This window comes from Tenrec ecaudatus, chromosome X, assembly GCF_050624435.1.
Source record: "Tenrec ecaudatus isolate mTenEca1 chromosome X, mTenEca1.hap1, whole genome shotgun sequence".
NCBI lineage: Eukaryota > Metazoa > Chordata > Mammalia > Afrosoricida > Tenrecidae > Tenrec > Tenrec ecaudatus.
In genome coordinates, this window is record NC_134548.1 from 30,722,345 (window position 1) to 30,747,117 (window position 24,773).

A 24,773-nucleotide genomic window follows, 5' to 3' on the forward strand; every position below is an offset into this window, starting at 1 on the left:
GGGGTTATCACTGATTCTGGAGGCATCTCCTTTCTGCCTTCTGGGCATGGGGAGAACTCCGGGGGTCTGGCCCAGTGGAGAAGAAGAGGCAATGGGAAACATCTAGGCCAAGGCCAAGAGCACTAAGCTGTTCAAGCACCAGGGCCCGGGAAAGCGTATTGTACACTTTTAAAAAGCAAAACATTTTCCATGACTCAATCTTTCAACGTGTCTATATAGTCAATGCATCTGTTTTTCAAGGGGAGAAAGAAAGGCATATTATGCTGCTAGCAAAGTTCTCAATTCAAAGTCCACCATTTGCTTTACATTTTAATAACCACACTAAGGTTGGATTATTCTAAACAGATCTTAGAGAACTGTCTGTTACAGAGCGCATTTGAACTGAGTCGATTCTTGGCATCTTATGGAAACTGGTGTGCCACTGTATTTCAGCCCAGCAGATAGTCTTGTTCAAGGGGGGGAAAAGTTATTTTTAAGGATAGAGGAAATGTATATCTTCTGTAAGTAATTTTTAAATTTATTTTTTAATCATTGCATTGAGGGCTCTCACAGTTCTTATAACATTCCATACATTGATTGTATCAGGGATGTTTGTACATATGTTGCTATCATTTCCAAAACATTTTCTACTTGAGTCCTTCTTATAAGCTCCTCTTTTCCCCCCTCCCTCCCCCAACCTCCCACCGTCGTGAACTCTTAATCAATGATATATTGTTGTTATTATTATTTCATATCTTACACTGTCCATTGTCTCCCTTCACCCACATTTCTGGAATTCAGGACAGATAAACACCCCAGGAACAGTTGTGGGAGGAGTAGCAATGTCACAAGTGTAGGAGGATGGTTGGGGAAGGGTAAGGGGGAGAAAGGGGGAGCCCATTACAAGGTTGGATATACAGCCCGCCCCCAAAGGGGATGAATAACAGAAATGTGTGTGTTTCCTTGAGGGGTGGCTACATCAAATATACTCACCTATTTTACTTGCCTCGTTGTTGTTGTTAGGTGTCTTAAGTCGGTTCTGACTCTTAGCACCCTGACTACAACAGAATGAAACACCCCCGGTCCTGCGCCATCCTCACAATTGGTCTTATGGTTGAGCCCCTGGTTGTAATCGTGGTGTCAGTCTATCTCGCCAAGGCTCTATCTCTGTTCCACCGCTCCTCTTTTTTACCAAGCACACTATCTTTCTCCAAGGACTGCTCTGTCCTGACAACATGTCCAAGGTGCGGAAGATGGTCTCACCATGTTTCTAAGGGCATGCTGGCTGTACTTCTTCCAAGACAGATTTCTTTGTTCTTTTTGGCATTCCACGGTCCTTTCAATATTCTTCGCCAGCACGATAAGGTACTTTCTTTAGCATTTTCCAGGATACCAGCTGAAACATTTATTACTTAGACTTAAATCCACAAACCTATGGCCATCGAGTCAACCTACTTTGACTCACAGCGACCCTCTAGGACAGAGCAGAACTGCTCCATAGTCTCTACGGCTGCGATCATTACAAATAGGCCCCTGGGTGGTTCAGTGGCTTCAGCACTGACCTGCTAACCCAAGCTCCAAGAGTTCAAACCCACCAGTGGCCAAGGGAGAAAGAGGAGGAGGCTTTCTACTTCCATAAAGATGAAGAGTCTCTGAAACCTTATAGAGCAGTTCTAGTACATGCTATAGAGTCTCCGTGAGTCGCAATCATCCCAATGACAGTGCATGGATTAGTCTTGTTTTTTTAAAATAATTTTATTGGGGACTCTTACGGCTCTTATATTAATGCATACATTCATCCATTGTGTCAAGCACATTTGTACATATGTTGCCAGCATCATTTTCAAAACATTTTCTTTCTACTTGACCCTTTGCTATCAGCTCATTTTCCAGTCTACACCTCCCTCCATCCATCATGAACCCTTGATAATTTATAAATTATTTTTTTCATGTCTTAAACTAACTGCTGTCTTCTTCCACTCACTTTTCTGTTGTCCACCCCCCTGGGAAGGGTTTATATGTAGCTAATTGTGATCAGTTCCCTCTTTCTCCCCACACCATCCCCTTCCCCTCCTGCTATCGCTACTCTCACTATTGGTCCTGAGGAGTTTATCTGTCCTGGATTCCCCATGTTTCCAGCTCTTATCTGTACCAGTGTACATGCTCTGGTCTAGCTGGATTTGTAAGGTAGAATTGGGGTCATGATAGTGGAGTAGGGGAGCAGTAAAAAACCAGAGGAAAGTTGTATGTTTTGTCTTTGCTATACTGCACCCTGACTGGCTCTTCTCTTCCTTGTGATCCTCCTGTGAGGGCATGTCCAATTGTCTACAGATGGGCCTTGGGTCTCCACTCCACCCTCCCCCTCATTCACGGCGAGCTGGCAGATGAAAATTTACAGACGCATACGGCCACATTTTGTGCTGCAAGTCAGCTGGTGAGCAGGCTCAAACTTTCAACCCAACAGTTAGCAGTCGAGTGCATAATCCATGCCCCTTTCAGGCTCTTTATTACTAGACTTCAAAGCCTGTATTTACCAGGAAAGGAAGAAATGCCGGAAGTCCAGACGATTCACGTTTAAATGATCTGGAAGGAGGATTTCAGAAAGGGCACCAGTGCAACTGGAAACAGCGGCCACTCTCGCCATGCAAAGCAGAAAGTGATTTAACGTTGGGAATTACACAATCATTGGAAAGATGGGAGGAGAAGAACCCCGGGAAGTGGGGGCGGCGGGGGGGGGGTGTTTGCCAAAGTCTTTCAGGTCACAGTGATGCAACTGATCCAGAGGTCAGGAAACTCCAGGCAACCCTGTCCCCACAAAGCTGGCGATTAGCCAGTGGCAGATGAAATCTGGCCACTAAAAAAATTAGCATCGGTTAGTCCTTGCCAGTCGCCTCTCAGCAGAATGACTTGCTTCTCTTTGGATATCCAAGTCACACAAGAACTGACTTAATGAGCACACCTTAAATGGCATCCAGTAAGGCTCTCTAGGAAAGAAAGTTTTCAACTCTGAGCCTGTGCAAAAGAAGGGGGAACAGGACATGGAAAGGCTGCTGCAAAAGAGGCCAAGTGCTAAGTGACAGCAGATGCGATGAATTGCTCCATACGCATGTGAAAAGCCCAGACGTCCCTGAGTGGGGCAAACAGTTAACACGCTTGGCTAGATGCTCGAGTTCCCCCAAAGGTGCTCCAGAAGAAATCCTGGCAGTGCACTTCAGAAAACCCCATGAAGCACAGCCGACTCTTGTCTTCATTAGCTCGTGTTGCTAAAAAAGAGAAATGTCCCAGTAGTTGGCTCCAAGAAACAAGACTTTTTCTCTCTCTCACCATTTCGGAGGCCAGAAGTCTGGAGTCAGAGCACCAGCCCAGGGGGAGAGCTTTCTGCGGTGGCCCTGGAGGAAAAAGTCCATGCCTCTTCAACATCTGCATACTGTTCCTAGGAGATCTCCCTTTGTCTTGGGATCTGTCTTAACTCCATCTCAGATAGCTAGCTTGAGTGTTTTATCACTTATACTTTAAGAGAGATTCGGCCCCCATACCAGCTACATGGACAACTTCCCCTCACTCCAGAAGAATTTACTTGAGAGGACGGCACTGAAGCTGCAGCTAGAGGAGAGGGCCAATGTCTGATCAGAGCAAAGGGATCAAATGAAGGGGGAGGAAGAGAGAGTGGAGCACATCCTGACCCATCAGGCCTGGAGGATGATATCCCCACTCTGAACAGCCAATGGACAGAGTAGACAATATGGCTGATCACACTATGAAACACGCCATCCCTTGATGGCCCAGGTCCTAAGGGGGACAACACTGGAGACTCAGAGTCTGGACTGGCCCAGACTGACCCTGTGACCCTGAGACAAACCACTAAAAGCGTGCGGCAGAGCAATCATGAGAGCAGAGCAGGGAGCCCCTGAGGGAGTACAAAGGACAGACTCTGGGGCCAGAGCATGGTACCCCATTGGACCTGACTGAAGGACACGCCTAGAGATAAAAAATCAGATCTTGATCTACTTACAGATTTTTCTTTCTTTTAAAATATTTTTCCTTTTAATTAATTTATTCTTCTATAGGTAATTGGGTTCCTTTTTGTTGTCATCACTGTGTTCTCACTCATTGCCTATCATGTTAGGACTATATTTTTGGTGCATATTAGTATCTCTACAGATCTATCTAGATAAGATAGACTGGATGAATAGTCTGGAGGTAGGGGAGAGTGGGGAGGGAGGGGGAAAATGAGCAGCAGATGTTAAGGGTTCAAGTAGAAGGCAAATGTTTTGAGAATGATGATGGCAACAAATGTACATATGTTCTCGACACAATGGATGTATGTATGGATTGTGATAAGAATTGGACGATCCCCCAATAAAATGATTTTTAAAAAGAGAGAGAGATTAATGAAATTAATGAAAGACACCCTACATTAATCCTGACTCATTCACACAACAAAGACAACCATTCGCAAATGGGATTATAGCTCCAGTCATAGAGGCTGGAATTTATTAGACACATATTTTTTGAGGGTAGAATTCAATTCGCAACATTTCACCCCTTGGCCTCCCAAAATCCATGCCCTGGCCATATGCATAACACATCCATCCCATCCTACCTTGGCAGAAATCTTAAATCAACTCCAAGCTTGAAATCTCATCTTTTGAATCATCAAAATAAGATATGGGTGAGATTTTAAGCATATTCCATCCTGGGGCCATAGTCTTCTCCATCTGTGAACCTGAACCTGGGAAATATAGACTTCAAGTTACCAGTTTCCCTAATACAATTGATTGTGGATCCAAGGAAGACAAACTCCTTGACAACTTCAAACTTTTATCTATTTATCATGATGTTATCTGTTGGCCCGTTTTTGAGGATTTGAGTTTTTCTTACAGTGAATTACAATCCATACTGAAGGCTGAAGTCTCAGAGCTGCACCAGCAAGCCCTCCTTGTTTTCAGCAGGCAAAGTTGTATGTTCTACATGTCACACCTTGTTAATACGACGTCCTCCAAACTTGGTGCCAGGTTCTTCTTCATATGGTCCAGCTTCTCAGATTATTTGCTCACCACGGAAATGAAGTATGCTGAAAGGCTACAACCCTGATTCTAAATCATGCAGTGTCCCCTTGTTCTGTTCAAAGGACTGCCTCTTTGTCCATGGATAGGTTCTCTACTGAGCACAATGAAATGTTCTGGGATTTTTTTTATTTGCTTGACTGATTTTAATACCATGACAAACAACCCCAGACTTGATATAATCATTATGTAAATACATAGCTTAATATGGTCTCCTTTTTAAAAAGTAAATAACCAAGACGTGACAATTCACGTATTCCTTCTCACCCACAGGAGTTCTGACATGAATTTTCAGTTGCTTACATCAGGCCAAGGCCTTTCCACACATGCTGCATGCAGGGTTTTATTCCTTTATGTATTCGCATGTGCCTTTTCTACCTGCTCGCATCTGAAACCCCGCGCTGGTTTTACATCTGTGGGGTAATGGAATGGCTGCATTGCAGTTCTTCCTGGGACATCTCTGGTTCATAAGGATTCTTGACACTGGTCATATCAGACATGGTGTGTTAAGTACACTTTGGCTGTGATTTTCCACATTTCCGTTCCACTGTGAAGCGTGTGCACAAAAGTACTTTGTGCTGCAAATGCATTTTCCACAAGGGAGACAACTTGTGTCCTGGCTTGCTTCTTTGTGCAACTTGTTCTGTTACAGGTGTGGACAATTTATCTATATCGAGAAATCAGGCAGCAGACGTATTCTTGAAAATTTCACTGGGATACTGTACAGTTTTATTTCTCCGGTTTCTTAGGAAGCTGAAAATCTTGTTTTGGTTCGAAATGCCCTTGTACAGGAGTTACCTGAACTAAAATATGATTTTCTTTTTATGAAATCTCTGATGCAAGCATTATTTACGTTTTTTTTATTTTGCAGGTGGCTTGATTTTTAAAATTAATTTGTATATTAAATGTCTTGAGGTCCTACAATCTGTTTTCGGGATTGAGGCTTGCTTGATGTCCTTAAGCTGGTGGGGGAAGTACCTGGGGAACATGTGAAAGAGCATTTAGTTCTGAGGGAAAATGTTTTGTTGTATGTTGCTTGTATCATGGTGATTATAATATTCACCTTTTCCCATTTTGCATAAGAAAAGAGTTATGTTTCAAATCTACACCAAGGTTCAGGGAAAGGGTTTTGCTGCCCCCTTTGTTTGGGCTGTTGTAACATTTGTGACCCTTCCTTCCAACTCCCCAACAGTGTTTCTTGCGTTTTTGCTGCTTTTTCTCCTAGTTGCTTGTTGTTCCTTCTGGTTCCTTCTGGTATTCCTGATTGTATTTCCTGCGTTTACGCTTCTCCACTCTCGTGTTAGTTCATTTCTTTCTCACCTTTCGTAGGAGTTCTACAATAATTTCTCAGTTGATTTGGGTTTCTGAAGTGTCACAGTCTTCCTGTTCTTATGAGTGGCCATCGCGGAGATTTGGACTCATAGCGACTCCATAAGCACAGAGTCCAACTGCCCCCTAGATCTTTCCTGGCTGTGAACTTGAGGGAGTGAGCTGTCATTTCTGAGGCAACTCTGGGTGAGTTTAAACCCCTAACTTTTAGGCTAGTCCTCAAACGCTTAAACATCTGTGCCACCAACAGATGACATTTGTAAGCTAGAATTCAGTTAAAAAATCCTTCTACTTGGAAAGCAGTATTTCTTGGTAGAATTGCTCCCTTTTGCTATGTCCTTGTAAACTTTCTTTGGAATTGGAATCAGTAGTTGAAGAGTTCTCTTTTGGGCGAGTGAGAGCCTTCTTTCAGAACGTGAAATCCTTTCATGCTTACTGACTTTTTAAAGAACCATTGTCAAGGTCCTAGGAGTCACACTGCTCAACCCCTGATAACAAGTGCAGCGGAATGTCCGCTACATTCTGTAGTTCTCTCTTTCCAGCCTGACTGGCCTGACAAGTACAGGGAAGATACAGAAAGTCAGTGCTTTACCTAAACGTGTCTTTGTAGCCAGTGGGGAAGTAGACCCCTACAGGTGCTGTTTGTAGGTATTTATTGCCAGGGGCAAGGTATTTTCTGGAACGCTGGACTGGGCCACGCAAGTTTTCCCTCCCTATTATGATAGTTTGAAGTTACTTCATGGATGTCACCCCTTTGTCTTCCTTATTTAGTGAGTTGTGGTATCAAAGGGGGAGTAACAGGACTTTGTAATCCTGTAAAGAGTTATAGTCTCAGAAACCTACAGGGGCAGTCAACCTACCGTGTCCTATAGGGTCACTATTGAGCCGGCATCCACTCAACAGCCGAGAGTTTGACTTGGTCGGTGGTGTCAAATGGCGGGCTAAAGCGGAAGCTGTCTGCAGCCTTGGGAGCCCACAGGGGTAGTTCTGCTCTGTCCCACAGGGTCGTTATGAGTCAGAATTGACTTGATGGCAATTGCTTCCTTTTTGATTTGGGTATCAAATGAAACAGAGGACACGAGCTGCCTGCCCAGCACGCAGTCCTTAGAAGCAGGGGGCTCTTGTTGGGCTCTGTTGGGGTATCTCAGGGACCTGCTTAGCAGACTGACCTTTGCTGATGGGTAGAATTGTAAACAGCCTGACACGGTTTGCTATGATCCTCACTCATCCCCATTTGCACCCCATCATTTCTGATTCCTCAGAGGTCACCCTTCCTTTTTTTTAACAGAACTTATTTTAGTGGCATTTTGGAAGGGAATCTCGAATTGCAATATTGAAATAGGAGTCACTCCATCCAGGTCTGACCGTTTCAGTGAGTCACATAAAGTGCAGAGGGAATCCAAATTCTTGCTCTATGTTGACTAGTGTTTCTTCTCCTCCCAAACCCAAAGGTTTTTCAAGTATCATTTTTGAATCATGTACGCCCCAGACAGTGAAAGCAGCAAAATCGGGGGAGGGGTATTTAGAAATGCCTTATACTAACATTGTTTACTCACATTTCTTGCTCAAACGAACAGAATGACCTGAAACCTGCATTGGTCTCCTCTCCAGAAGGCTCCCAAGTGAGTAAATGCACAAATCAGGCAAGAATAAGCAAAGGGATATTGAAGTCATCTATCAAGTAGTGTCTTGTTCCCAAACTGCCCATGCAAAACCCTAGGAAGCGCCAGTGCCTCAGCTGGCTCTTCCCACTGTAATGTCATGAAAGGGTCATGGGTCAAAAGCACATCCAACCAATGTTCAAGTAAGAGTGGTTCGGACTGCTCTGAGGATCTTGACCTGGTAACGGAACATAACCACACTCCCATAATATATATCTCCTACTGATATATCTCCCACATGAAACATTATCCAGTCAATGTTCCCGAAAGAAGGGAAAGAAAAGTAAACAAAGCAGTAACAAGTCAGGAAGTCTTTGGCAAAATGCTGGTAAAAGACCAACACTAGGCATCCCTCAGACGCCAATATTCCCCGGGAAACTTTTGCATAAAAAGCGGATCCATACCTACAACAGAATCATCTGGGTAGCGGGACTAGAAAAGTAGTCCTGGTGGCACAGGGGTCAGAGCTCGGCAGCTGACTGAGAGGCAGCCTGCTTCTGTGACCACTTAAAGCCTTGGAAACTCTGTGGGGCCCTTCCTCGGTCCCATGGTCACCAAGGGGCAGAACTGCCTCCAAGGCAATGTGGTTTGCTAGCGACCACCCGTAATGCAGCTTTACAGATGCCGTGCTAACTACAAACATGAGCTCCACCGTGAGCCACTACTGTGCTAACTGAACAGATCCCAAAGTAATTTTCCCTTTCGAAATAAATCAATGACTTAAAAGGGACAACCCAGGATGTGGGAAATGATGAAAGAGGGGCGGGAAATAAACTCTTGCACATACTATTTTTAAAGTTATTTTAAAAATCTTTCTGCGCATTACTCTTACTGTAATATGTGGCAGGGAGTAACCAAGTAGCTAATGAGGGAACGTTTCTTTATAAAAGAATCCCTGTCAGTCAATGACCAGTTTGCTTAGAGAGGGAGGGAGAGGGGGAAGAGAATACAGAAGATTTTTAGAAACATATCAAGCAATGACACGTATGTTTATTTAGATTCTGGGGCAGTGAGTTCGCCAACTTGCACCTGTGTGTACGTGGAGGGGTGGAGACCTAGCTACCATTCGGGTCACACCCTGATGATGCATCCTTAAGGGTTATGGTGTAGCTTGCTGGGACTCTTGTCTGCTTTCAGGGGTGACCTCATGTAAGTTGCCAACCCTGGAAGCTATAAGCATCCTGCCACATTCCCACCGACCTTGGACCCATTTGACTCTGCACCCAGTGACCTGGATCTCCCTGTATTCCACTTCATCTTTCAGCATCAATGCCTATAGCTTTGAGTCTGAAGAGGGCTCCAGCTCAGCTCAGACCCATGGACTTAAACTGAATTGGGCTGGGACGCTGTCAGCATACGAAGTTCTTTCTTGCACACGTCCTTGGTTTTGTTTTCTAGATAACACAGACTGTATCTCATCTGTTTATTAAAAAAAAGCGAGACAGGAAATTTTAAGTGTATATACCTTACCCACTGCCATCAAGTCAATTCTGACTCATAGCATAGGATAAGGTAGACCTGCCCCTTTAAGTCTGAGACTCTTAACTCTTCATGGGAGTTAAATGCCTTGTCTTTCTCCCCCAGAGCAGCTGGTGGTTTCAAACTGTTGACCTTGAAGTTAGCAGCCCCAAACATAACTACTCTGCCACTAGGGCTCCGTTTTAACAATGGATATTTGATATTAAAAACACTTTTTAAGGTATACTATGGGTATACACTGCTTATCTTTTAAAGTTTATTTACAAATAGAATTAAATGTTCAGAAATTTGCTTCAAAATAATAAGGGTGGGGAGATGAGAGTATAGACAGATAAGATTGCTTATAAGCTAAGTACCTGTAGATAACGACTAAATGGGAGATCATCACATAATTTTATATGCTTGCTTCTCACTTTTCACATATTAAAGGGTGGAGAGGAAATGGTTTGGGATTAAATAAATGAAAAGGTTATAGACTAGAATTAAAATGTGATTTCTGTACAAATGTGGGATGGTTGATAGTTATTTTCTGTCAAGGTGCTGGGCCAAGACTCAGTAGTTTGGCATGTGACCTAACAATTCCACGATGGCATCTGCGGTAAGCAGCCAATAACCGTCAAATTAGGGCAGAGGGTATTCCCCTTACTCAGCTTACCCCTGCGAGGCAATTGAAAGGGAGAATGGCATGTCTTACATAAGTAGATTCTTCAGGACCACTTGCTTCTTGCTGGTCTGGATCTTGAATCTGGCTCACTGACCGCTGGTTCTTTGGACTTGAGCCAGTGGTCTACAATTAATGCCTGCGGACTCTGCAAGCCATCAGCAGCCTGCCATCTAATTGCCATTGGACTTCATAGCCGCAAACCTGCGCTGATAACCTTGGATTCATTGGCGTCTGTATCCACCAGTCTGTGGCCTTGCCCCATCCTGGTTTATCTGTTTCTACAGCCCCTGGAGGCTTCCAGTTTAACATCTGACCCACCGACTTGGACAGACTTCCCTTCTACAAATGTGTGACTCATTTTCTTGATATAAATTTGACTTAAACAATTAATTATATATACAATTATACACACACACATATATTACACATACTGGTTTTGCTTCTGCTTCTCTAGAGAACCCTGCCTAACACAGTCTCTACTAAGATGAAGGTCGGGGTCCTCTGAGATAATTTGCCCTTGAAAAAATAGCTATTAATGACACACAGATACTGACTCATTCTTTATAAATATCAGAGTGAAAAAGTCTTCATAGAGTCCAACTTTTACGCCCAACTTGATTTTTAGAGTAATGTGCACTTAGTACTCCCCTCAAACCTAGTGCCAGAAAACAGCAACGCGATCGAGGAGTAAGTTCGTGAAAACATCTTTCAATCAGAAATATATGGGTTTGGGGAGCACTACTAGTTTGACACTCTAAATTCTAAATACAAAGAAACAATGCAGAATGTGGTGTTTGCTTTTAGTTTATTAATTTATTTTGCAGGAATCTTTGACTCTCCAAGTATGTATGGTTTGGAGGTACGATGCATGCATAGCCTTTTAAAATGCCTTTGTACAATTTCCATCTCAAAATAATTTCATTCACAGCATACACAGAAATCTAAAAGACATGATATTTACAAGATTTAATAAGTTCTTGCTGTTTTAATGAAGAAACTGATCAATTCTTTTACAGTAGGGAAACGTGGACATTAGATATGCCATTATAAATAAAAATTCAGAATTGTTCAGTCTCAAAGCAACTTTTCATGGCTTTAGAAATTAAAATTGAGCCATAATTCTAGTAATCTGAGTGCCCAAGCCATGCAAAATCTACTTGTACTAAATATTTTGGGGATGCAAATAATACAGGAAAAAAATTCATGTTTGGTGAATGTGAAAACATCATGAGAATTAACTTTTACAATAAGAAAATACTGTTAATTTTCAAAAAGATACAGTAGTGGTGCAACACAGACAGTGCCCAATTATTTTGATTTTTTTGCATGTAACATTTCAGTGGTCATTTCGCTTCTTCTACAGATATATAGACACACACTGCAACACAGACTTGTCCAAGGTCAGAACAGGGGTACAATGTTAACAGAATTCCATTTGTACCTAGAACGGGCCATTTTCACATTCTAGGAGACATCTTTGATATTATTAAAGGACAACATTTCTACACCTTATAGTCTTGCTTTTCATTTATATTGTCAAAAAGACATTACAATTACCTTTTAAAATACTATATAAAATTGAATTGTCGCAGAAAGTGGGACGTGAACCCTACATGACTGTGACAAAGCCACGACAAAATTTAAGGAAACATTGATTTAATAATTAAAAAGTACTAAAATTGAGACCAGCTCCTTAAAAAATTATTAAACTGCTCATCACTTTCCCATTTCTGGCAGGGAAATAAACAAAAAAAATTAGCAACACTTTCCCCACCATCATTAATCTGTTCTATGACTACATTTTTACAAGGCATTTCTTTAAGCCCCCCTCCCCCTGCCTCTACGCTCTCCCATATAAGGTCAAAATAGATTCAAAAGACTTTACAATGCTTACAAAGTTTCTGGCTCCTCAATTCCCATTTTAAACTTTTTAGAACTATGCCATCATTGAAGGGGGCAATGTACTTTAACAGAGTGGCAACTATGCTTTCTCACAACCCAGTTTACAAACCAGTAAAATCATGTAAAATACACAGTCTGATCTATGTTACCAGAAGCAAAAACTGAGTTGTCTTTTCAGAGACAACTCTACGTGGACACAAGACGTCTCAGCAGCCAGGTTCCGTCCACTTTTTATCCTACCACTTGGATGCCAATGGTCAGTGCATATCAATCTAAATAGGAGCCCCCTTTGGAAAAGGCACCTTGAAAGGTGAGTGAATTCTTGTTCTAAGCGGCCCTCAGCAAGAAGCAGTCTACGGATGGGGCCCAATTCAGGATACGGAAATTGACCAGTGTCAAGCAGTTTTATTGTCAAAAGTGAACACAGCCTGCTGGCTTGCATACAGAACTTGTGCAAGATGAGAAATTTACACATTAAAAAAACAAACAAACAAAAAACTTCCTGAAAGTCCATCTCTGGAGTCTCATACCCCACCCCTCTACACCTATCAAGACTATTTGCTTATTTTCCCCGGCAGGTGAAAACATTGATTGACTAGGTATATTATCAGAGAACTGAAACCATGCACCTACTGTATGATAACTGCTTCTTAACCTTGATGTATTTTCATGCACTGGTTTTAAAGTCATCTACATGGTGTTAATAAAGCATCAAACTGGTTTCATACATGCGACTCTCCTCAACTGCCAACTGCCAAGGTAATTGCTATCACTTCAGCACATCCCTATGAATACTGGGAAACCTTTATCTATACTGTTCCTTAAAACCAAGTGGGGTGACCATCACTAAAGAACTCTACCACGCTACAAAGGCGAAGGCATTGACTGTTATCGAAGATATAGGACTGACAGCTAACCAGTGTAACAAACCCTTTAAAAACCGCTGCTTTCAGAACAATGCTTTTACGCCCATCTGCTTTCTCATCATTATTTTCACAGTTTGCCAGTTGTTGGATGAGAGATGTTTTTATCAGTGTAATTACATAACCAGGTTTTCTTTGTGAGACGAATGATCTATTTTAAGGAACTTTCCACATATGGAAAAATGTTTTCAAAGCTGTAGGTGGAGTGTGAAATTATGGTTTTGATGGAAAAGTATGATGAGTTATTATGCCTTTGGTTTCATTATACTGTTCCGTGCAGCTTGCCTTTCCAGGGCTGCCAGAAATCACTGCTAAATTCACATACAATGACAGCTTGAAGTGAGAGTGAGAACATGTATGAGTGTGTAGGGGCACACAGTACAGGACAGTGAAGATCCCCAATGTTATAACCACGGCTGTCATCCTGTAGGACGGGGAGACCTATCAACTTTATTGCTGTTTATATGTTCACCGAAACGAGGGGAGATTCCAAACTCTAATTCTGAGCTGGTTGGGAAGCCAACAACGGTATGTATCGAGTGAATTCGGACTCCTTCGCAACCTCCCAGAGCAGAGTAAGAACTGCCCTTGTGTGTTTCCATGGCTGAGTATCTTTATGAGAGCAGAAAGTCTCATCTTTCTCCTGTAGAGTGCCTGGTGGGGGTTTGAACCACCAACCTTGTGCTTAGCAGTCCAACACATAATCCACTATGCCACTAGGCCTCCTTCAACAATGGTGGAGGTCTTCATTAGATGTGCTGGTGGTAACTGTCTAGTGATGCACCGTAGTGAAGCACATGACTTTAAATCTCTTCAGTGAGCCGCACCCTAAAAGGTCCGGTTTCATAAATAAGGAGTGCTTTAATATTGTCTGGACTACCTGAACAAACTCAACATCATCTCTGAATACCATAGGTTATGTTTGAAGAGTTCTTACTTTTAAAGTACTCTGCATTCATCTTTCTCTATTACAGTATTTCTTGGTGAGCTTTCTCTTTTTTCCTAAGTAAGGCAGCATGCAACTTTATGATATTGGCCAACTGTAATTTCCCTCACATTGTTGTATTAACATATGTGCAAATGAATTTTTACTGAACAGCTAAGATTGATTCTTTCTCAGCTAGATTAGGATAATGGCACAAAGTATTATCTGTGCTGTAAACATGATAAATTCTTCACACAATTGGAAAGGAGAGAGGGAAGGAGGGAGGAAAACTGAAAAGGAAAAGGAAGGAAGGAAAGCCCTATGGCCTGCAAACATGTCTCACAGAACCACAGCTGAGCTCCAGATTTCCAAATGGATTTTGGAATGGGTTGACATTTGGCATACATTCCCTGTGCTATTAGCAAAGCGTAGTTTTACAAGAATGTCATTTATAAAAGATCATACTTCATAGGAACTTGCTTGCTTGCAAAACAATGGCCTTGTCAAAGCATGCAGTAACTTAAAAATATAATATTATATGGCATAATTAGGTCTTAGTTCCCAGTGTTGATACAGTTTGATGAATCATTGTACAAACAAAAGGGATCTGACCACCTCTGATTGTACGTCAAAACAAAGGGCACGGTATGCCTAATTCCTGACTGCTACAAATCACATTTTACATCTTGTTTGTGTCCGTGTATGTGTGGTTGAAATTACCCCTGAAAAAAGCAGCAATTACAAATACCCTTAATTACTTTCATTTCCCCTCCCAGAATAAATCGTATTCTGGGTGCTTTTGCCTATCCTCCTCTTCAGCAAGAAGCCACAGGAAGAAGCTGGGGGTGGGGGTGGGCCTCGGTTTTTCCAGAGAACTGTCACCAGGTAAGTCTGCTCTGGCAATTCACAGTTGGTCTGCATAAACTGTAACATTTTACATCATGATTCAAAGTTCTAGTTTCAACAATAAGGGCCACTCAGCAGTAACTTTAACATTAGGGGTTCCACAGAGGAGTTCTCAACTTCTCTGTGTACATTCTTTCAGGCGCGATCCTCTTCTGATTTCAAGCATCCCTATCTATCTCGCGCTCTGCAGTGAGTTGAGAGAGAGAGAGAGAGAGCGAGCGAGAGCGAGCGAGCGAGCGAGCGAGCGAGCGAGCGAGAGAGAGAGAGAGAGAGAGAGAGAGAGAGAGAGAGAGAAACAAAACCAACACGCAATCCCCATTTCTCCTCTAGTGAGCACAAGTGAACACAGTGTCATTCTGTCTCCCCCGGTGTAATGTACAATGAGAAAAGCTGGGCCGATGGAAAGAATCCCAAAGCTTCCATTTCGTGGGGTGGGTGCTCCAAACATCACTTGCGACTATGTGCAGACTCTTCCGAAGTCAGGCGTACCTCGGCATCTCACACTGCTCGCAGCGATTTAGTGCAGGGTGGTTCAGGAAGGTGCAGCTATCACAATTCCAGGGTGCCCCCTCGAAGTCTTCATCTCGGGCTTGTATCCGAGGACTCAGTTTGGAGCCAGATGGGTGCTCTGAGGACAGTCGGGATTTGAGAGAGAGAAAGGGGGTGGGGGGGAATGAAAACAGATTAAGTTTGCTGCCTGGTTATGATCCATATTGAAATTTAAAATTGCTCCCAAAGTGCCAGAGAGGTAATATCCCAGGACTGAGTAAGCCAATTACTAAGCATAACTACAGGAAATGCATGACTGAACAGAGTTGGATGATATATATACAAGGGGGCTTCAAAAAGTTCATGGAAAGCTTTCATTATCTGTAGATAAGATATTCTCAACAAATGAAAAAATAAGGGATGGTATACAGCAAATTCAGATCCTGCCTCCTCTGGGTACCTTTCCTCCCTTTAAAGCATCTAAACCTGAGAACAAGGACCTTTGGTGATACTGTCAGGTAAAAATTGAGCTGCTCACTGCAAGGTTGGAAGTTCAAACCCACCAGTCGCCACATGATATAAAGATGAGGCTATGTGTTCTTGTGAAACCTCAGAAATCCTAACTAGGCTCACCAAGAGTCGGAATGAACTTGATGGCTGTCGGTTTGGTTTTTTATTATTATTATTCCTGACAGTATACTTTGCTGGCAACCTTAAACAACTACTCCCGGGGAGATTTTTTATCAAAACCTTAAAACTGATTTTGTCTTTCTCCTAGGTTCTCATTCTCTCTTGTCTGTGGTCAAATTAATTCTTTCTAAACTATCTATTCGTGGGGTCAAATTGATAAACATTGACTTGAAAACTTAGATTAAAAGCATACAGGACAGGGAGTTTATGTGAATGGCGTAGAAACAATTCAGAAAAGGGTGGTGTGAATTGGTTACAACTTGAAGAATGTAATCAATCATACATGGAATTGTAAACGTCAAAACTACTAAATTGATATAGGATCTGCCATGTAAATTCTCAAACACAACAAAATTTTAAATTTAAAATTTTTAAAAGGCTCTTTGCTTTTACAGTTCATTGATAAATCTTACCTTTGGGGAACAGTACCAACTAGAAGTGGGGAGAGAGACTGGAAGGCTAATGCTATCTAAGCGGAATTTACTCTGGAACTTGGGGCAAGGTTGGAAGCTAGGAAAATCCATCTGTGAAGTATTGGATATCCTTAGTCAACTGAAAATGAGATGAAAATCTAAGGGAGTTCTCAACCATCCTAATGCCGTGACTCTTTAATTCAGTTCCTCATGTTGTGGTGACCCCCCAACCATAAAATTATTTTCGTTGCTACTTCATAACTATCATTTTGCTACTGTTATGCATCAAGTGACTCCTGTGAAAGGGTCGTTCGACCCCTAAAGCTGTCGCGACTCACAGGTTGAGAACTGCTGATTTAAAGCAAAGAACCTTCCCGAGGTAGTTTATTGTGACAACCTGGCTGATAAAACACATGTGGGGTTAATTGAAAGGCACAGCAATAAATGGCTCAGTGAGCCTCGCCTTTCTAGTTCTCGGGTCTCTTGCTTTCTGATGGCCGGACCAGGGTGCAGCTCCCTTAGCCAGTTTTCTGCTTTAGCTGGCAAGGCTCACTTCCTGCAAGACATCCCTGAGGAGAAGCCACATGGACCTACCCCAATGCAGCCCTGGGTGCTGGAGCACCTGTGTGGAGACCCCTGCCAGTGCTGAGATGTTCACACATGCACTGACCCATATATATGAGTTTCTGTGGATTTGTTTCTCTAAAGTTGTGAGATGTTCATACATTCACTGACATATATATACACATATATATATGAGTTTCTGTGCATTTGTTTCTCTAAAGTTCCCAGACAAGCAAATTATGGGACCTTGGGAGTGGGGTACTTGAGAAACAAATCATAAGATGGAGAGTAGATGTTTGTTTGACCTCTCCCTCATTGTAGTTTTTCTTCTTTGTCTAGCCAGATGTCAGATAAAGCCACACTGTACTAGGTTGTTTTCTTGGAAAAACATGGGACATATGAAAATAGAAAGTTTGTAAGCCCACTTGCTTTCAGCCAATAAAATTTGATCTTTAGATGGGTTTATGCTATGCCTGCAAAGAAACCTTTGAAAAGATATGCCCCACCCAGTGCTTGGAGTACTCAGGAACCAATGTTCTTTGTCAGAAGCTGCAAAAAAAATCTAGAGCCATAAAGAAAACGCCTCTCTGGGACTGAATGTTAAAGAGAGCCTGTGAGCAGGCTGAAATGCTTGCCAGGTGACCTCGTAGATCTACTTGTTGAGTGGAAGTGGGAGAAATGCAGCAGTAAAGAGATGGGCTGAGTTTGGCCACTGGCACCTGTGGACTTGGTTTACAGGGAAAAAAAGAAGATGAGAGCAGGTTGACTGGTCTAAAGTTCATGACCTAGCACGAGGGGACTAAGCTTGTTGAGTATTGGTGAGAGCCCGTGGTCTAAAGGCAAGGCAACCAATGGGCGCCCTGTGGAGGCTGAGTGAGGCAGCCCACATTGAGTTGACCAGAAACCGACCAGATGGAGATTTTTGAGCCTGTGAACTGGTGCATATTGTCGCTGACTTTACGGATAGCCTGTCCGGATTTGACTTTGCTTATGGATGCAGATTTCACAAGGTTCCAACTGGAATGAAGACTCTCCATGTCGAAAAATATGATTGTTTTCTCAGAGAACTGAGTTGATATACATTGGATACTCAAAATTGGGGGGATATAGGCATGAAGTGGTTGGCTTACAAACTTTCATAGGTGGGGGAACATATTCACAGGATTATAGGATTAAGGTTTAGGTGTTACTTAATTGCAATCCTGAAGCTAAAGAATATGTACAGGTGCCAGGCAGCAAAGGGTGGATTGAGGTAGTTTATTGTGCCAACATGGCTGGTAAACACATGTGGGTATAATTAAAGGGGGAGGGATAAATAACTCGATAAGCCTCGCCTTTCTAGTTCTAGGGTCTCTTGCTTTGTGATGGTTGCACCAGGGTGCAGCTGCCTTAGCAGTTCCCTGCTTCAGCTTGCAAAGCTGACTTCCTGCAAGACATCCCCAAGGAGAAACTCCATGGACCTACTCCGATGCAGCTCTGGGTGCTGGAGCACTTGTGTGGAGGTCCCTGCCAGTGCTGAGATGTTTACACATTCACTGACTCAGCTTTCCTCCTGCAATCAGCGTCATTGTGTCTGTTTTGTGAGATGGAGGAGGACTTTGTGGATTCATGTTGGACATATGGGTTAATGTTGGACTTGTGGGCTAGCACTGCTTTGGGATGTTTTCTTGATGCGCACTGAACCTTTATATAAAACTCTCTCTTATACATATGAGTTTCTGTGCATTTGTTTCTGTAAAGTACCCAGGCTAACACACTTCCTAACTATGTAACAAAAGAAAACCGACTTAGGGAAATGTACACAGTTCCCCTTTGGGGTTAGGCAGCCCTTTCGTGAAAATGTGTTAGCACACCAAAGGGAACAGGCTTTGGGGGTTCCCGAGGGAGAGAGGGCAAGGGTGAGAAGGTGGAGCAACTGACTAGAAGCTTGGTAGGCATTGATTTGGGTGAAAGCGAGGATGGAGGTCCAGAAGGAGAGGAGATATCAGGGGAGCAGGTGGAAGAGAATTGGAGGTGGAGGAGGGCAGGGAGTTGACGAGTAGCTTCAACTGTTGAATGCTGAGTTGATGGTATGAAAACCCCCCCCCCAACCTAATTCACAATAAAAAATTCATTTAAAAATACATTAGTTGATAACAATTTGCCTTTCATGACTAATGTGAAGCATTCCCTAAGAGGGAAAGAAATTGAGCTCTAGCTTACTCCGAGGTATAAGGCTTGGCAGCCTCCAACTTAGCCTTACACAAGATCACAAAAAAATTATGAGGTGCTTAAGTGGTGTAGTGGTTACGAGTTGGGCTGCGATTCACATGGTGAGCAGCTCAAAACCACCACCCCTCTGCAGGAGAAAGACTGGGCTCTCTACTGCTGTAAACAGTGACTGACGCCGAAGCCAACGGCAGTAAGAGAGGGAGTTCAGCCTATGCCTATGATTACGATCCTCTTGCCTCAGCTGCTCCTCTGAACTGTCCTTATTACCCACTTTTCAGATTTGAGAGCTTTCTTTTGTTGTTCAGTATAAAGAAATAAAAAGCCTTAGTTTAGTTGGGAGATGCTCACTATGACGTCTCCAATCGTGCATAAAGTAATTCTGTTTCAAAAGAACCAAAAGGGAAAACAAAACAAAAAAACCCCAACAACCTCAAACCTCCTGCTATTTAGTAGATTCCAATTCATGCCCCACCCCACCCTCTCATGAGACAGAGTAGAACTCCCCTTTGGATTCCTGATGCTGTTAACCTTTACAGGAGTAGAGAGCTACCTCATCTTTCTCCTGTGGAGTAGCTGGTGGCTTCAAACTGCTGACCTTATAGTTAACAACCCAATGTGTAACCCACTAGGCCACAAGGGTTCTTTTTAAAAATCACAGTATGCTCCCATGGCTAGACACATACAAAAATCCTATCTAATTTCTACTGGTTCTAATGAACAGGTAAAAAAATGTAATTTTAATTTCTTTCTGGAGCAAACGACTTTTTATTTAATGAAATATTTGTTACAAAATGAGAAAATTTAGGAGACTAAATTCTAAAACTGTTATATTCTGTCGTCATAGATGTATTCAAACTGCAGGCTTCAATATTAGATTGTGGCAGTGAGAATGTGTAATATAAAAAAGGTTGTCAAACTCTTCTCTTTCTTAAATAACAGAAAAACTTCTTTTACCTGAACTAATCCAGGACAGGACACTCATAGACACTCAAACTTGTTTAGTACCATGAGGATTTAGTTCCAAATAATCAACTACTCTAAAGTAACTTACTTACCAAAAATGTATCTTTAAGAGTGACCTAGTTTAGCACTTTTGGTGCTGAAAAACAAAGAGTACACTGTTCATTCATCACAGAGCCGTGCTTTTGAGTAAGACCCAACCCAATTCACTTCTATATTCTGCCTCATGGCCACCCTGTAGGGCAGAGTAGAACAGCTCCATAGGGTCCCAAGGGTGAGCTGTGGCAGCAAGGTGGGAAATGCCTTAGTCCGCTAAATGCAAGGTCAATAGTTCAAAACTACCAGCTGGTTCAAGGGAGAAAAATAAGGCTTTCTGCTCCAGTAAAGAGTTAACAGTCTTGGAAACCTAGAGAGGCAGTGCTACTTTGTCCTATAGGGTCACGATGAGTTGAAGTCAACTTGATGCCAGTGAGGTTTTCTTTGAGATATTTTTATGTGAACAGAAGGCTTCATGTCTCTCCCACAGAGTGGCTGGTGGATTTGAACTGCTGATCTTGTGGTTAGAAGCCCAACACTTGAACTACTAGGCCACCAGGGCTCCTTTTATTACTTAACAGAATCATCTAAAACCCCAAAGACAGTTTAGGTATCTGTTCTCAAAGTGATTTATAAGTATGCAATCTTCTATGGAATAACATACTTAAGTTAAAAAATTTAAGACTCATTAAAAATAAAACTCAAAGGAATATACCGATTTATAAAGAAATAGGAACTGAAATATATGTCTCTTCTTTAAGGCTAATTATTTTCAGTGGATTCATTTTTATAGACTACATTTCCATAAAATTAAATTCTGCACAAATACCAAAAATAAACTTTTGTTTAATCAACAGTTTACATTGTACAGTAATTAGAGTAGAGTGGAAAATTGCTCAAAAGGATGCAACTAAAATGTTTTTAATTTAAAAATGTGTTTTCTAAAAATCCAGTTTCAAAGATAAACTGAAAAAATGGGGGACATATGGCAATGATACAGAAGGAAGAGTTTGAAGGCCAGTCTGAATTGAAATGCATCCCAAGTATAAAATTATACACAGCAGATTTTGAAGGCTCACTATGAAATAAGTCAAATATCTCAGTAATAATTGTACACTTATTGCATGTTGAAATGGTATTACAAGGAGACTTCAAAAAGACTGTGGGGAAAGTTCCATTATCTTTACATTCTATTTTTCCATGGACTTCTTGAAACCCCCTTGTATTTTGGATGAAGGAGCAAGCGAGTGACTAGTGTGATAGGTTTGGTGTCAACTTAGGTACATGGTAACAAAGAAGGCACTCGGTTTAGTAAAACACATTCAAATAAGTTCATCTGCTTTCTGTTTTCCGTATTTAATGTGGCTGCCAGAGTTTTTAATTCTGAGGCTTACTGTGCATTTGTACAGGACAGCAGTCTTAGAAACGTAAGGTGGAAGGATTTTGGAAAGAACAAAATGAAGGGCTGGCTTTAGTGATAATAATTCTACATGGGTTAGCAGGTGTCCTTGCCCACGGTGCACACACTCTGGGTACACAAGTACAAACCATCTACTGCTGCAGCCTGGGTGTCGTGGACGTCAGCCTGTACTTTGGAGGTCACGCTAATTCTTCTGGCTTTTCTCTCAATGGTGCAAGGGTCTGAGGAATCTGCATGAGAAGCAGTAAAGAGGGATCAAATCATGAATTAGCAGGAAGCTATCTCCTAACCCCCACCACAAACGCGACACCATGCTCCATGCTGTCGACTTCATCCCAAGTCATAGCAGCCCATTTGGGTGAGCTCATCTTTCTATCACTTCCTGCTACACTTTAGTTCTAAGAAGGCTGGTCCACATTTATTACTGCTCTTACTACCTATACAGAAGAGTAAGCAGTGGCTCTCAGCACACTTTAGGTCCTCTCCAATCACTTAGAACAAATGGCCTATTTCGACAGTTTCCTCCTTTTTAGTGGGCCGGGGTAAAACTCAGTGACAACAATTGCATGTCAATGTGGAAGTAACATTTGGAAATTATGCTTTAGCTGTTCTCTGAGTAAACAATAGTTATTGGAAAATTATAGTTTGAAAATACACTAAGGCTAACCATAATGCCCATTACAATAAAATTGGTGAAATTAAACTGCAGCATCTCATAATTAAAATTCATGGCTACACACTCTCCCGATTCATCTCAGGAATTCTAATTATCTATATGTGCAAGCCCCAGTACATCCTTGGAAACACTGACAAGAACTGAAGGCATCCTGATTTCTTGGTAGAATTATGGGTTGCATTAATTTATAGGCTATGAGTAAGCAGTCCCTGGTTTTAAGCATTAAATAAAAATAGTATTTGCTCTTAGGAACTAAAGACAAGTCGTACAGTTTCACATCAGTTACGAGCCCATCAGTAATCCTCTACTACAAGGTTGCTGCTGGGCGCTGTTGAGTTGATTTGGGATTACACACACTACACTGCTTAATTACAAAGCTCATCTCCCAAAAAAATCTGTCTTCTCCAATTTTCTGTTTTCATGATCACATTTCTTATTTACATAAACATCTATTGTTCACGTGGATTTCCAGCATACATCTATAATAACAAAAGGCATTTACTTTGGCCAATGAAGCAATTCTACTGGTTACTTGCATGTCACTGTTTTTTGTTTGCTTTTTAATTAAGTGGGATTGCAAGCCAAACTGTATTAAATTATACATATTTTTATAAATGGCCAATTTAGTGGAAATAGAGCAACAAACAACAAAAAACCTAGAATTTGCAAAGTACTTAAAAGAAAATAAATTTGACTTCAAATCTGTAATGGAAAAGGCTTACCAAAGTATTTCAGAATATAGTCAAGTTGTACTGTTTATATAAGTTTTACTAGAAAATGTGAGTGATTTAAAAAGCTCTTTATTATGTAACAGTACCATTTCGCATTCTCACCAACAACATGGCTTATATAATTCAAGCGCAGTTAAATGTCTAAACTAGAGGTTTTTATGATAAACATGGCGCATGTTAGATGGCTTTCTCTTCTGGTTTGTATTAAAACTCTGTATACAAACAGAGTTCAAACTAAGGAGCAGTGGCGACAAAACCTAAAGGTTTGCATTTCAAACCCACCCACTGACTTTTCAGAAGCAAAATCTAGCAAGTTACTCCCTTAAGAATTACAACCTAAAAAGCCCTACAGGGGCAGTTCTGCTCTGTCCATTACTATGATTCAAAATGGACTTGACATGGCCACAAATGCACAACTGTGCTTGGCACAACAGATGGATGTATGGATTGTGATAAGAGTTTTATGAGCCCCCAATAAAATAATTTTAAAAAATGACTTGACAGTACCGAAGAATGACAGCAACAATTGAGTATTAATAGCTTGGGGTGGGAATTATGCCTTACACCTTTGTAGTGCCTAGCAGCTATCTACCCAATATAATCACCTATGTAATCAATCTACCAATATATTTGATACGTATTTAAGAAATTGATCAGCATTAGAATCAGCATTGGAGTTACAACAAACTTTTTAAAATCTTTCCAAAATTGATTAGGGCAAAGAATGTACAGATGTTCTTTATACAATTGATGTATGTATATGTATGGACTGTGATAAGAGTTGTATGAGCCCCTAATAAATTGTTTAAAAAATAGTCAAATGACAAAAAAAAAAAAAAAGAAAATGATTAGGGCAAAGAATGTACGGATGTGCTTTATACAATCAATGTATGTATATGTACGGATTGTGATAAGAGTTGTATGAGCCCATAATAAAATGAAAAAAAATCTTTCCAGTGTAACTCTACCTTACTTACAGGAAGTCAAAGCTGCACACTGAGACCATAATATAGAATATGAAATAGAAACCTTAAACAATTTCCTAGCTGAGGAGTATACCAATCTACAACTACCCCACCTCAAATACATGGTGTTGACCCCAAAGACAGAAGGCAGAATGCATTAGCACCACTCACATCGCCACTCCTAGGAAATCGCATATCTGCGTATATGGGATCCTGGCAGATGCATCATATTACCTGAAGAAATTTGCTTTTGCTTTTTTTAATATTTAAGGCCAAATTTACACAATGAAATGGAAAAACCTTAAGTGCAATTTGATGAGTTGGACACATATCAGTCTACACACCTGGATAATCTAAATCCTTATCAAGACAGACTATTACCATCAGCCCAGAAAGTCCTAGAATGCCCTACTTTCACTTTCATCTGCTCAGTTCACACGTGCCTGCCAAACTCATGGATTGGCCCTAAGGACCAGCTGTAGTCTGCCTTCATCGTAACTCGCAAAGCATATGGACCAACATTCTACCCTCCAGATTAGAGCACCTTTTTGCCCTGCCTGGGTTACCCTCTCCCAAAATCTATCTGCAGAAATTTTACTGAACCTTCCAAGTCTAGATTAAATGCTAGCTCTTCCATAATGTCTCACCTGGTCATCTCAGACAGAAGTGGTCCCTAAACTTCTCCTAAATAATGTATACTAGTTGAAATAAAGGAAAAATCAACATAGGGTAAGCAAAGTATGAAATCTATCTCTGCCACTGTTAACCAGTGTTACCTTTACAA

The 24,773-nt window shown here is 41.6% G+C and overlaps 1 protein-coding gene across 1 annotated transcript in view; it reads right to left on the bottom strand.

The window, feature by feature from the left end:
- Positions 1-10,971: 10,971 nt before the first annotated feature.
- Positions 10,972-24,773, bottom strand: part of TAB3 (TGF-beta activated kinase 1 (MAP3K7) binding protein 3) — a 75,015-nt gene continuing 61,213 nt past the window's right edge. The window contains exons 7-8 of the mRNA XM_075539693.1: positions 21,746-21,847; positions 10,972-15,462 (exon numbers count right to left, since the gene is read on the bottom strand). Coding sequence (XP_075395808.1) covers positions 15,314-15,462; positions 21,746-21,847 — 251 coding nt within the window. The 3' untranslated portion in view covers positions 10,972-15,313. The remainder of the gene's footprint in view (positions 15,463-21,745; positions 21,848-24,773) is intronic.